This window comes from Solanum lycopersicum, chromosome 5 (assembly GCF_036512215.1).
Source record: "Solanum lycopersicum chromosome 5, SLM_r2.1".
NCBI lineage: Eukaryota > Viridiplantae > Streptophyta > Magnoliopsida > Solanales > Solanaceae > Solanum > Solanum lycopersicum.
The window spans coordinates 65,831,710-65,846,084 of NC_090804.1; the positions used below are offsets into that span (position 1 = coordinate 65,831,710).

Sequence of the window (14,375 nt, forward strand, 5' to 3'; positions counted from 1 at the left end):
TGAACTTAATCTCAGAGAATATAATTGCATTATAAGAGTAACTTATTATTTATAATAACTTACTATTTATTACTTACTCTTTCTTCGATCACTTTTTTATTGCGATCACTTTTTATTGCTGAAAAATGACCCCCCCCCCCCTCTCTCTCTCTCTATATATATATATATTACAAATACATCCAACTTCTAGGTTCTGAAATGATACATACAATACAGTAGCAAGTAGATCGAAATTTGATGTTTATGAAATTCAATTAAATTTTTCTAGAAATTTAATTAGCCAGTTATTCTATTTTCGAATGTAAGATAAAATTTCAATAATTTTTAGCTTTTGAATATTTAGCTTATCATAAATAGAATATATCATATAATCATACATTCAAATTAACAAATTTCAATTCTAAGATCTATATTTTAGATTAAAATATATTTAATCTAAGTCTGATTTATATAGAGTAAAAATTCTAATGAAATGATGTGACGTTTACCTAATAAAAATTTGTCATATTTATTATTTGTTTAATCAATGTCAAGAAATAATATTTAAAAAGGGAAAGAATTATTTTTTATTGAATGCCAATGGGGATTAAGATAATTAACAAAAAGTGCCAAAATTATATTTCCTAAACATTAAAACAATTAATTTAGGGAGATTAGTTTTGTGTAGTCAATCAAAGAGCAAAATGAAGTGAAAGATTTGATTTTTCATCTAGAAAATTAATTTACTTTACCAACTTATATAGTTGTGCATTTACTTTCCTTCAGAGCCTAACAAAAGGAAGTTTCACTTTATAATTGACTTAGTCCACCCAGTGTCAGTTTTCTTATAAAATAGTTCAAAATATAAAGAATACGTATAATCATTCAAATGAGGTGTAAATTATAAATTTTTAAAAAAAAAGTCTTTTTGGTTTCATAGAAATTATATATATATATATATATATTTATATCCTTTTAAAATTTTTGATTATTTTTATTTCCATTTTGACTCCAGACTCCTTTACTTATATTTCATATGAATTACTAAATTATTTTATGTAATCAAAAAGTCTTTCAACGTTGCTTAGAATTTACAATAAATCATTAAAGATGAAACAAAAAATACGGTATTTAACCATCAAGGGATATAGTTGAGTGGTAAGTACGTTTTCATTTCTAATGAGAGGTCTCGAGTTCGAGTCCTTTGTGTACGAAATCACCTTTGTTAAGGAGGGTTCGGTCCTCTTGAGACTTTTCCACGCGAATTCAGATTTAACCGAACTTCAATATGAATAATGTAAAACTTTCTATGGACATTAAATGAGAAAATAACAATTACATTTATCGTATTTTATAATATATTTAGATAAAATTGTGTGACTTTTCGATTAAAAAAAGTTAGACAAGATCTTTAGCTAAACATGAAAATTAATTATTGTGATAAGGACTAGAGACTCATTCAAATGAGGCAAATTTTTCTAATGGTTGGTAAACAACGTAGAAAATTCTGGTTGCATGGGCCTTTTAGGCATTAATTAATTAATTACTTTCTAGCTAGTCAAATGTTTGTCTAATTATTATGTAGTTGAATTTTAGTTTGGTGTATGGATAAATGTATAATTTTTTAATTTCTTTTACACTAATAGGTAAAATTGACCAATTATTACAAAAAATAAAAATTTGATATTGTAATAGGGTGATAACCTAGTTGTATAGATTTTCTTTGTTTCTATTTTATTTAGTGTATAAAAACTTTTTATCTTTTATTTATTAGTTTCGTTATATTTTGACCCTTTCTAGTATGTACTATAGTAAACAAATAGGCAAAATCAGAGTTGAGGTGGAGTTAATAGGTATACCTTTATTCTTAATCAGGTCTCAAATTTAGATAGTGTATTACTTTTGACACAATTTTCGATATGAATCAAAATTTCATCAGATATTAATAAGAATGGGAACAGAGAGTCGCTCCCATAAACGAATGAATGGGGCTCCTGGTCCTGATCGAACCAGAGATTCCGACAACCCGGGGAATCGGCAGAAAGAGATAGGTCGGATATTCCAAAATACCTTCACCCTTCCATATATACCAAAGTAATAAGTTATGTCATTTTCCCAAAACCTTTTACTCCCCACACCTGATTCTAATTTATGTTAAAATTAGGACTTTTGAGAAGTTGTTTATCCTTTATTTGTTGGAACGTAATATGATTTTTGAACTCTAATATTTGTAATTATACGTATTCAGTGAATTCGTTGACGTAATATAAAGTTTATAATCATAGTCATTGAGTTTATTCGAACCTTTCAGTCTTTAACTATACATTGCATATTAGGAAAATAATAATTTTGATCCTCAAGTTATTGTCTTATTGCGATTTGGTTCTTATGTTATACAATTTAACATTTTTGACCTTCAGTTAGTTAATATGTTTTATTTTATTCTCGAGTATTTTTTTACTTTTACTGACATCAAATTATTGAATTTCCGTGAACCTCTACGCATGCAATGTTGGATCCGTCGCATCCCAAGATATATAAATTGTGAAAATTGTTAAATTTTTGGCTTAATATAACTTTAATTTCTTTGAAAGGTGTATGGATATTGAGATTAATAATTACTAAGTAGACAAGACACAAAAATGATGAAAGTTTGAAAGATCACTCAAAAAAAGTTTAGATGAAGCATATTTCATTTAGGTGTTTAAATAATTAGATTTAGTTATTGAAAAATCTAGAAGATTTAATCACCAAACTTCATTATAGCTTCCTTTGACTAGCTAGGATGTAAAGTTTGAAAATACTATCTTTTAGAGGAAACATAGATTATTGAGGGGCCATTTTGGTTGGAGATTGATAAATAATTAAGTTATCCCATGATTTTAATGATGGGGTGTAGATATATAAAAATCATTGAATTTAGTCCATGTAAATTTTGGAGTAGAATCTAAATTAGTTGGGTCAAATAATTGATTAAATTTGACTTGATTTTAGGTTATGTATTTGGTGACATGACTTCTTGTCTAATTCACGATCAGTAAAATGATGTTACGTATTAAGTGATATAATAATTTCTAATTAAAGCAAAAACCAATTAAAAGTTACGACTTGTCATAAAATTAGCTCATAAGGAAATGATTGTAAAGTCCATATAAGCAAATCACTCGTCCATTCTTCCATTAATGTGGGACTCTAACGTAGTAAGAAAAAGTAAAACTTGATATACTCATTTAGAGACCACTAGTACATCATATTAATTAAGCAATAAGTAATTATTATTATCGAATAGGTAACACAAGAAATAAGTAAACACTAACACAACAACTATAACATGTGCGATGTGATCTCATATTGAGAAGGATAGTACGTACGAAGAATTTATCCTACCGTGTAAAATTGTGAAAGCAGAAAGACTATTTCTGAAAGACGTTCTGAGTTGTTTATAGCAATAAATGAACGATCACATTTGATGTTATATTATTTGTAGTTGAATATCATTTTCTTGATCAAGATCATGAGCCCAAGAAGTGAATCCTTCCAATGCCATCTCAACTTCTTTCATGGTAGGTCTTTCTTCACCTTTTATATTAAGACATCTAACGACAAGCTCACCAATAAACATTAAGTTGATCTAAATATAACATTTCAGAAGTTTTTGACCAAACAAAATATATACACTAAAATAAAATAGTTTTCAACATTAATAAATATACATATTAACAAAAAAAATTAAAAATTTTATCGACATTAGTTAATTACTGAAAACTATAGCTATAAAACCTTTTATTTTTATTAAGTTTGCTATTTTTCAAATTTTCTCAATTTAAAATTTGAGGACAAAATAAATTAAAACTAAAAGGGGAACTTTCACATATAACCACTAAAAAAAGTCTAATTACTCTCCATAGCTTTAGTTTGATAATTACAATTTGTAGCTATATGTTATAGGGAAGAGAGAAGCGAGCGAGACTGAGAGGATAGAGGAGAGAGGCGAGAGAGAGAGAGAGGGGGGGGGCAAAAAGTGAGAGAGAGGTGAATCGTATATGTATATTGGTTAGATAATTGTATATTATACATATGTATTTGTATATATGGCAAGCGAGATTGAGAGAGAGAGGAGAGAGATGAGAGAGATTGATAGATGCGATCGAGAGAGGGCAGAGAGTGGGATTGGTTAGATAATTGTATATTTTACATATGCATTTGTAAAAAAAAAAAGCAAGTGAGGTAGGGAGAGAGAGAGGAGAGAGACGATTGAGATTGGGAGAGGGAGGAGAGAGGCGAGAAAAAGAGGGCAGAGAGTGGGAGAAAGATGAATTGTATATGTATAAGTATTAGATAATTGTATATTATACATATGTATTTGTATATTTTGGCGAATTATACATATACAAAGGTGACTAATTATACAAACTCGAAGTCGGCCCACATAATTAATGTATAATATTTAGTCTTGAGTTATAATTATATCAAACAATAGCTATGATGAGTAATTAAGTAGTATAAATTTACTTAACCGTATAATTTTCCCAAATTAAAAAAAACGGGCCCAGCCCACGAAAAAGCCCATTAGGGCTATTATACCATGCAAATTAATTATAAAGGCTTGCAATTGCAAAGCGTTATGAACTTTGTTTCGATAAACACAAAAATTGGTTAGTTTATTCGGATTTTATAATTGAATTTAAATACCTTATAAATTTTTGTATTTTTATTTTAAATTTTATTATTAGATTTGGGGATCAGAAAAGTGGAATTAGCTACTATTAAATTCTGTGTTAGGATTTGTTAAAATCAAATTCTCAATTATAATTCTAGTTTAATTTCCATATGTGATCTCGTATGCTTTATTTGGGTCGAGTGTTTATGTGATAGGTAGTGCTGAGGTTGCATTTGCGTATTATCACACTTTTCTCATGTTTCATTGAGTATATTATTATTGTTGAATTTAATGTGATCTTTTATCAGAATCATATTTTTGAGTATGTTATTGTTGTTGAATTTAATGTGATCTCTTATCGGAATCGTACTTCAGAATATGTTATTATTATTGAATTTAATGTGATCTTTTATTGAAATGGTACTTCTTTATTGGTCGAATGCTTTATGCGAAAATTAGATGAACTATGTCAAATGCAAATGATGCATGCTATTTTAACTTCATTTAGCTAATATATTATTAGTGCAAAACATACATACATTATAATAAAACAATGCTAACATTATTTTTAGGTATAAATAGTAGATGTTGAACCTGATTAGCGAGCCTCTTATAGTTTTGTAATAACTCTAACTCATTTGATGCTCACCCTTCTTTGCATGTGTACTTTTTTATATTCAAATGTCTTCGGCCACCCTCCAAACAACTTGAGTGAAAAGCTTCATCAAGCACACTCAAATATTGCTAACAAGTTATGTTGCTCAGACTCTTTAAAGATGTCGTTAGGGTCCGGTGCATGTCAGATTCTTCAAAAGTAGTGCATATTTGGAGAATTTTGGAGAATCTGACAGAAAGTGTGGCAACAATGCTAACACTTTTGGAAAGTCCAAACAACATAGGCTAAAAGGACTAATAAGTATCAAGTGCTCTCTGTTTTCTCTGTTTTTGCTTATTGTTTTGAGTTTTATGTAGGGAAGATGCCTTGTGAAATATGTGGTTTGTCAGCAAGGAATAAATTATGTGAAGGATGTGTAAATGGAGCTAAAGCTATACATGCTTTGTTAACCAGTACCAAGTCTGATAATAACAGTGCAAGTACAAGAGAACCTGCCAACAATTCTACAAATCATTCAGCTAATACTTCTTCATCCAACTTATTTGTTAGTAAGGCATGTATATATGTATATCATCTCTTTCTTTTGATCAATTAATTTGATCTTTTCTTCTAGTATTATGAAACAAATTTAGATTTTGAGAAGCGCGTTAGTGTATGGACTAGTGGTTAATGAAGGTGTTGAGAATCATGAGGTCTTAGGTTCAATTTCCTGGCTAGATAACTAAGGTGATTTTCTGAGTGTAAAACTTAGTGGTCAATGAAAGGTTTAGAACCATGAGGTCCTAGGTCTAATTTCCAGTGGAGGCTGGAGAACTAGGGTGATTTCCCGTGTATATAGCCTAGTGGTCAATGAAAGGGTTGAGAACCATGAGGTCTTAGGTTCAATTTCCAGTGGAGGCTAGAGAACTAGAGAGATATCTTGAGTTATAACTTAGTGGTCAATGAAAAGGTCGAGAACCATAGGTCTAAGGTTCAATTTCCAACAGAGGCCAGAGAACTAGGGTGATTTCCCTTGTGTATAACCTATTGGTTAATGAAAAAGTTGAGAATCATGAGGTCTTAGGTTCAATTTCCAGTGGAGGCTAGAAATCTAGGGTGATTTCTCGAGTGTATAACCTAGTGGTCAATGAAAAGGTTGAAAACTATGAGATCTTACGTTCTATTTCCAGCGGATGTCAAAGAACTAGGGTTATTTCTCAGAGTGTATAGTCTAGTGGTCAATGAAAAGGCTGAGAACCATGAGGTCTTAGGTTTAATTTCCAGATGAAGACAAAAAACGAGGTGTTTTCTTCCCTTTTGTCCACAGCCTTATTGGATAAAGTTATTCGGTATCTGTGCTAGTAGAAAGTTGACAGGTGCCCCATGGAATTAGTCAACATACGTGTAAGTTTTTTCTTTCCATCTATCCAACGCTGCCTTATCCAAGTCTTAGTGAACAGAGTTACTTGGAACTTGAGCGGCAACAGGTTTCCCATGAAAATCTCGAAACTATACTCAATGTCATTCACTATACTAGTGCCAACTAGTCGATAGAAATTTCTAGAGACGAATCCACAGAAAAAAAAAAGTCATTTTCTGGAAAACATATTACATCATACAAAGATGTAAAGAAACTTGATGTTGCTTATAATTGATTGTTCCACAGGGATTTACACTTGCCTTGCGACGAGCGAGTGAAATGAAGGAGAAGGTTAACTATCTCACTAGTTGTCTCACTGCATTTAAAGGTCAAGTTCATAAAGATATTCTAGTTAAACCTGGAAATGATGGCCCTTCAATAGCAGCACACAAGTCTCTTCTGGTATGTAGCCATCTTTAATTTTCTCTATATTTTCGATTTTGTTATAATGTTTGTATCACACATATACTACCAAAAGCAATATCAGTAATTAGCGACAGACAACTTCTATAGCTAAAGGTGGCGGTATGTGTTTGGTATGAGAGTGTTCTACCTCTGAGGTAGAGGTTAGGTCTGCGTACACTTTATCCTATCTAGACGCCACTTTGTGGAACTATCAGCATAAAATGTCACTTATGGAACTTATTTTCCTTATTTCAGAGAAGTTTCCTGATTTTTAAGTAACTTGTACGTCGCTTATTCTATTTGATGTTAATGACCATATGCTATTGTGATCCAACAGTCAGCAAATTCTGTTATTTTCAAGTTCATGTTGGATTCGGATACGTGCAAAGCTCCCCCGGGTCACACGATAACACTGGCAGAGCTGAGCTACCTGGAGCTGTACGCGCTCCTTGAGTTTCTTTATCGCGGAGAATTGCCTAAAGAGAAACTGGAAAAACATGTCTACACATTGTCAATTGCAGCAGACAAGTATGAAATCAAACTCTTGCAGAAATACTGTGAGCACCACATGTTGGGATCGTTGAACACATCGAATGCTCTCAAGTTTTTGGAGATTTCGGAGACATATAAATCTTACTCACATTTGAAGGCGGAAGCCATGATCTTCATCATTAAGAACGTCGAGGGCATTGTCTTCACGCCTAAATTTGATGCATTTGCAGTCGAGAATCCTCATTTAGCCGTTCAGATTACAAGAGCTTCTGTCGTCACTAATAAAAATAAGAAACATAAAGTTTGACCTATGCATATGATATGTGTGTTGAGAACAATGAGATCTCTCTTGTTCAAATCCCTCCGAAGACAAAAAAACACTGAGTGATTTTTTCTCATCTGTCTAAACCTTGGTGGATAGAGTTATCCGATACTTGAAATTGTTGAGGTGTGTGCAAGTTGCCCCGAACGTGGTGAGCTTTAGGAGCCAATGTACAACACGCGATGTCTTGATAGGAGAGAACTAAGAAACAGAACATAGATTTCAATATATACTGATGTGAAGTTTTTATATTGCTATCGATGAGCATGTGTTTCGTTGAATCCTGTATTCATTGATATATGTTGGATATCAACAACACAATAACAACTATGCCTCAATCTCAAGGATATGAATGAATCATCTACGAAAAAAGAATTGAAGAAAGGAAAAATCGAATTGACACGTATAAACTATAGCCTATTTCCACTCATATTGTAGATATTAGTAGCAATTGTTACAAAGCTAGTCACAACTGCTTGAACAATCATGATCACTGCAATGATCTTATCTTTTCTTGAAGATATACCGTGGACATCTCTGCGAAACAGGAAAAATCAATATTTTAACATAGAAAAGAACGAAAATAAGTTTAAAAACGTGAGATAGGAGTAAATACGAGTGAGAGAAAGACAGATACCTCAAGGCGATTGCACCTGGAAATATGAAGGCAATGCAAACACCTGTTGTTGTTCCTGTGAACTGGAAAATGTACCATATTGACGGGATAAAAATGGCTGCTAAATATGAGAAGGCTAAGAGGACTAAACTAAGACACACGAATCGTTTGGTGTCAGTTGCCAAAAAGGGCATCTTTGGGAATACGAGTTCGTCTAGGTTGGCTCTCAGGGAGAAGTTCAAGAGGGGAAACACCAGCATTAGGTGAAATGCATAGCTCAGACGAACTATATCGTTTAGCATTGAACTTATCGCTGAAGTACCAGATGATTTGTCAAAATTTACAAGTATGTCTGGCATGATTGAATCCCCGAATAGAAGGTACCCGAAAATCCCAATTGAAAAATAGATAGCTGCACATAGTACTAATGAAATCTTGACAGCAGAAGACATAGCTGCAGGCTTTCCCAGCTCAGTTGCAATCGGATGAACTGCAAACAAGTTATAACGTCACGTTCATCAAAGAACTTAGGCATAAAACATAAACAAACACTCAAACTTGACCTCAACTGACTAGTAACGTAAGCAATACAGCTTTGACAGTACACGTCTAGACACTTCAACTTAGTCTCAACTGACAACTGAACACTCCAACTCATCCCAACTGTGCCACGTGCTCCGTGGACAATGTCACATTAATTAGTTATAAGTATCTAGATGATCATTTTGTAAGTCAGAGTGTTCAACTGACACGGCGAAGACGATTTGAGGCGTCCAGATTTACATAAGCCAAGTTTGTGAGTCTGCTTACGTATTATACCTTGAAATACTAAACAAGAATCGAAAAGATCAATATCGGATTATTACCATTGAAGTGAAATGTAAATGCTGTAACAATGACAGGAACAGCAGTAAAAAGGTTGAAAAAAGATGTTTCATCATCCATCTTAGGTAACATTCTTGGAGTTACTGTTTGCCCTTTAAGTATTGCTGTGATTGCCATAACTGAACATATGACAACAAATACAATTGCCAGTAGAACAGCTAATGCTGAACTCAACCACAATGATTCTACAATCAATCACAAGCCACATAAACAAAATGTCAGCAATAATAGCTTTCACCAATTTTGTATAATTTTTTGTCAAGTAAAAGGTAGTTTTTTTACTTACCAATACGTCGATAGAGGACGAGAGGGAGCATAACAAACAAGACAATGAAGAGGATCGCGAAATTACGCGAGTTCCACCAGTGAATCCCAAACCATTCTTGTAGAACACCAAGATGTTCTCCTTGTCCAGAAAGAACATCTCCTACTCATTTTAAAAAAAAAAACATATTTTCAAATATCGAAAACAAAAACTACTTTTTTTTTTCTTCCAAATTATATAATGAAAACATGGTCAAACGCCAACTAATAATTGTTTACATTGTTAGTTTAATATGATTTTAGTAAAAAAAACAAAAAGAGTCATGTTAGCTACGAGCTACTTAACAAAAAAAATTAACCATAAAGTTCATAACTAACTATCACAGTACACTTACCAATAATAATAAGGTACATGATCAAGCAACCAAGATTTGTTATCATGACACAGATTTGAACTGCAACAGAACCAATTTCCCCAAATGACTCATTCATCAATGCAGCATAAGTTTTCGATTCGCCTCTATATGTGAACCTCAACATGAAATCTACTGATATGTCAACCAAAAGAGCAACCAAAATGATCAAAACAAAAGCTGGGATTACACCTAAAACCTTCAAAGTTGCTGGAACAGACATAATTCCAGCACCGATGATACTCGTCGATACGTTGAACACTGCCCTCAAAATCAGCTGTTGATTTTCCCTTGTAAACAGAGTTTGTTCTGTTTGTGGCAACAGGGGAATTTCAGCTCCATTTTTGGCTAGAGCCATGTTTGTTTTTTTTTGTTGCTCTTTTAATTTTATGTTTTTACATATTATGGTTTTTAAAAGCATGTATAAGAGTAACAATAATTGGCTAATTTGGTGAATTTACTAAAAGGATGTGATAGGACATATGTGGCAACAAGGATTTGTATCATTTTTAGTCCTTAGATTATTGATGAATTTTGATTTTAAGTCCTTATGATATCTGATTAAGCATATTTGATTTTTTAATTAGTTGAGACGTGCATTTTTGATTCATCTACGTAGTTATTCGTCTGTTATGTTAAGCATGTATTGTTCGATTTGTTGAGGCTTGCTTGATGCTAGGGTGAGCTAACTCCAAAAGAACTTGTCTATAGTTCAATTTCAGGCGAGTTAACTTGTACTGTAACTTATATTATTACTTAAAAGGATGTGATAAGACATTTGTGGCAACAAGGATTTGTATCATTTTTAGTCCTTAGGTTATTGATAAATTTTGATTTTAAGTCCTTATGATATCTGACTAAGCATATTTGATTTTTTAATTAGTTGAAACGTGTAATTTTTTATCCATCTACGTAGTTATTCATCTGTTATGTTAAGCATGTATTGTTCGATTTGTTGAGGCTAGCTTGATGCTAGGGTGAGCTAACTCCAAAAGAACTTGTCCATAGTTCAATTTCAGGCGAGTTAACTTGTACTGTAACTTATATTATTACTTAAAAGGATTGATATTTCAGTTAATTGAAAGTTAAATATTATAAGGATTAAAATTAGAATTTATTAATAATTAAGGGACAATAAAAGTTATAATTCATGGGAACAAATTAAATAAAATGATTAGTTATAATGAGGGTTAAAGTTGGAAATATAAGACATATTTTTAGTTTGAATAATTGAAGGGGGCACATGGACCCGGCAATAGGGACCGATTAAATGAACGTGGACGCAAATACGGCATAAATGGTCTTCTTACTCATAAACGACAGCTAATGTTGACTACACGTATTATATTTTTAATTTAAAATTATAAAATTAAAAAAATCTTTTTTTAAAATATTCCTTTTTAGTAACAAAATAAACCAAAAGTAGGACCAAACTGAGTGTTAGTAACATAAATAAAAAGAATATATTTTTTGTCAAATTGTAACAGAATAAATAAATTAAAACGAATAGAGTAATAATTATTAGAAAAAAATATTGAGTACACCACTCAAGGATATAAAAGAGTTTTTGCATCATGAATAGTCACTTTAGGACGATAATCAACAAAAAAAAAAAACGTGTGAATTTTTCGAAATAATTGATTATGTAGGTTACTTTTAATATTTTTAAAATTTATAACTTATTTATAAGAAATATTTATTTTTATACATAAAAAACTAACAATCACATGATTATATTTAAAGGATCACTGAATATTCGTTTAGAAAATATTCGATTGTCTATTTTAATTAAGTTTATTTATTTTTATTTCGATCAATATCTTTTATGTGTTGGGAAAAAAGCGTGGGAGTTACATGTCTTGTATGACTCTTTAATGAAATTTAAAACAAATATAATTCGCAAAAGTGGCTGAATTGGTATAGTAAAGATATCTAATAAGAAAGATCGAGGATCGACCTTCACCTAATTCTTTTTCAGTTAGTTGAGTTTGATATAGCGAAGGGATGATGCACAAGTGTCTTCGTAGACTATGATTGAAATTTCAGAGATAAATTTTAATTAAACTATGTCTTATTATCCCCAAACTCTTTTTTTTTTTGTAATTTTGTTCATATTTTGACTTACGTGATACACTTCGTGACCCCACATATGTGAGAAGCGTGAGAGATATTTGAATGTCGCATAAACCAAAAAAATAAATAAAATTACAAAAAGAATGAATACATGGAGAGGGTAATGAAAGCCTTAGTTTAATTAAAGATATGTTTCTAATATTTTGGTTATAATCTAGGATATATTTATGCCTTATTCTTATAATGAATGTTGAATCTTGCATACGCTAAAAATAACTTTATTATATTCTCTAATAAAAGAATCATAACTTTTTAAGAAAACTCGAATAGGTAAACAAATTTGAACCTTTGAATATTAAACTCAAATTGCTACAAATTACAATTTACAATTTACAATTTCAAAGTTTTATCATATGTTATTTAGGATGTTCTTTTCTAACATTTTCAATTTTGAATTTTAGCTTTCTTTGACTATTTATGATTTCAATTTCAAAGTTACAAATAAAAAACAAATCAAAATATATACACTTTTTGGCAGCTGATATAACTTTATGATAAATTCATTTTATCTATCTTGTTGTATTAGTCACAAATTATACATAGATCGTTATAATTTTAAATTATAATAAAGAAGAGGAAAAATACATTTAAGAACTACGGCAAGTAAGTCATAATAAATCAATATTAATTTATATTATACTCAGGTAGCAATCAATTTATTTCTATTTAATACTTCAAAATTTATTTAAATTTTGGATCTTAAATTTTTTCTTACTTAGAACTATATTAAATAAAAGTACTAACATTTAATATTCTAAAACCCAATACTTTTTACCTTATAAAATTTTACTTTAATTATAACAAAATAAATAAATATATTAAGAAATAAAAAATAGGTACATTTAGTAAAGTTACTTTTTAATCTTCGGATATGAAATTCTTATCATTTGGATAAATATAACATTTATTTTAATGTCAATTGTTATTTTAAAATAATTTCTATGGAAAAGAATCTGGAATAATAATTTAATTTGACTGAAATTATTGTTGCGATATAAATTTTATGGAGAATTTTTTACCCATGTACTATTTAAATTATGTTCGATTGGATTCGATTTTTCGAAATCTTTGCCCACCTCTAAATAGGAGGGTGTAATGAAATTAATAATTTTTAATATTACTTTCAAGCGTATTGCGCCAAAATATGGATCATATGTAGTTTGTTTTATATATTGATATTTGAGAAGTATTTAAATTTGAATCATTCAAATTAGACAACATAATAAATAAATATTTAATCTTTATTTTACTTTAGGGCAACTGTTAAAAATAAGGACAAGTATGAAAACAAAAGAATAATATCGAGGGTATTTTTCCCAAAAAGTTAACATCATGGGTAATTGGGAGCCAAACGATATACATAAGATAATTTTTGTAACGACCTGTTTAGTCGTTTTGAGCAGCAGATTTTATTTCTAGAAAAACAAGCTGAGACGACGGAACCCACGACGGACCGTCGAGGGGTCTCGTTTCAAAACACTTAGAAATTCTGAAATTGGGTACTGAAAATCGACTCTCTGAACTTCGTAACGGAATGGCAGGATGGACCGTCACGGGCGTGACGGACCGTCACAGACTCTTTGGTGGAAATTGAGTCTCTGAACCTTGCGACGACCTGCAGGACGGACCATCGCAGGCACGACGGGCCGTCACAGGTTGCGTAATCCCAGTCTGGGTCAGATTTCTTTACACGTTTTAAGGGACGTTTTGGACTATTCCTACTTTAATTATAAAGTTAGTGGGTTTATGTTAATAAGTCTAATTACTTGGGGGTTAAAAGAGGTAACCTTGAGTAAATTAGTGGGTTATTATTGTCATCTTTTATTCTTAATTATATGCTAATTAGGGTAAAAGAAAGAGGGTTTGAATAAGAAAAAGAAAAGAACAGAAAGAGAGAGAAGGAGAATCGATAGAGAGAGACGAACGAAGAGGAAAAACACAAGGCTTTGGGAAATTCTTGCTTGATCACTAGTCTTCGGTTGGAGGTAGGTTATGGTTTCTCTTACGATATTCGTAGTAAACTCTTAATAGCGAATGATATGTATTGATAATATTGTAAACCCTGCTATGTGCTTAATTGTATGCTTGCATGAATGTAATTATATAATTGTGATTATATAAGCATGATGAAGTTATTGAATCCCAAATCTTGAAAAAACCCTAATCTCTTTGTTAATGATGATGCCTTAGT

General features: G+C 31.2%; 2 protein-coding genes across 2 annotated transcripts; one reads left to right on the forward strand and one right to left on the reverse strand.

The window, feature by feature from the left end:
- The first annotated feature begins 4,666 nt into the window (after positions 1–4,666).
- Positions 4,667–8,663, forward strand: LOC101252691 (BTB/POZ domain-containing protein At3g56230-like). The gene is made up of 4 exons (XM_019213836.3): positions 4,667–4,854; positions 5,612–5,808; positions 6,901–7,056; positions 7,397–8,663. The coding sequence occupies exons 2-4, from the start codon at positions 5,617–5,619 to the stop codon at positions 7,856–7,858; spliced, it is 810 nt and encodes a 269-aa protein (XP_019069381.2). The 5' UTR covers positions 4,667–4,854; positions 5,612–5,616; the 3' UTR covers positions 7,859–8,663.
- LOC101264123 (amino acid transporter AVT6C) lies at positions 8,076–10,467 on the reverse strand. Its single transcript, XM_004239915.5, has 5 exons — positions 10,034–10,467; positions 9,661–9,801; positions 9,356–9,559; positions 8,511–8,979; positions 8,076–8,410 (listed from the first exon to the last, which is right to left on the reverse strand). The coding sequence occupies exons 1-5, from the start codon at positions 10,407–10,409 to the stop codon at positions 8,284–8,286; spliced, it is 1,317 nt and encodes a 438-aa protein (XP_004239963.1). The 5' UTR covers positions 10,410–10,467; the 3' UTR covers positions 8,076–8,283.
- Positions 10,468–14,375: the final 3,908 nt, after the last annotated feature.

Coding starts and splice junctions, on each gene's coding strand:
- LOC101252691 (XM_019213836.3), top strand. CDS start 5,617: ATGCCTTGTGAAATATGTGGTTTGTCAGCAAGGAATAAATTATGTGAA. Junction 5,809..6,900: donor CCAACTTATTTGTTAGTAAG/GCATGTATATAT, acceptor ATTGTTCCACAG/GGATTTACACTTGCCTTGCG. Junction 7,057..7,396: donor CAGCACACAAGTCTCTTCTG/GTATGTAGCCAT, acceptor GTGATCCAACAG/TCAGCAAATTCTGTTATTTT.
- LOC101264123 (XM_004239915.5), bottom strand. CDS start 10,409: ATGGCTCTAGCCAAAAATGGAGCTGAAATTCCCCTGTTGCCACAAACA. Junction 9,802..10,033: donor CATGTACCTTATTATTATTG/GTAAGTGTACTG, acceptor TAAAATGAGTAG/GAGATGTTCTTTCTGGACAA. Junction 8,980..9,355: donor ATTTACATTTCACTTCAATG/GTAATAATCCGA, acceptor ACTTGTTTGCAG/TTCATCCGATTGCAACTGAG.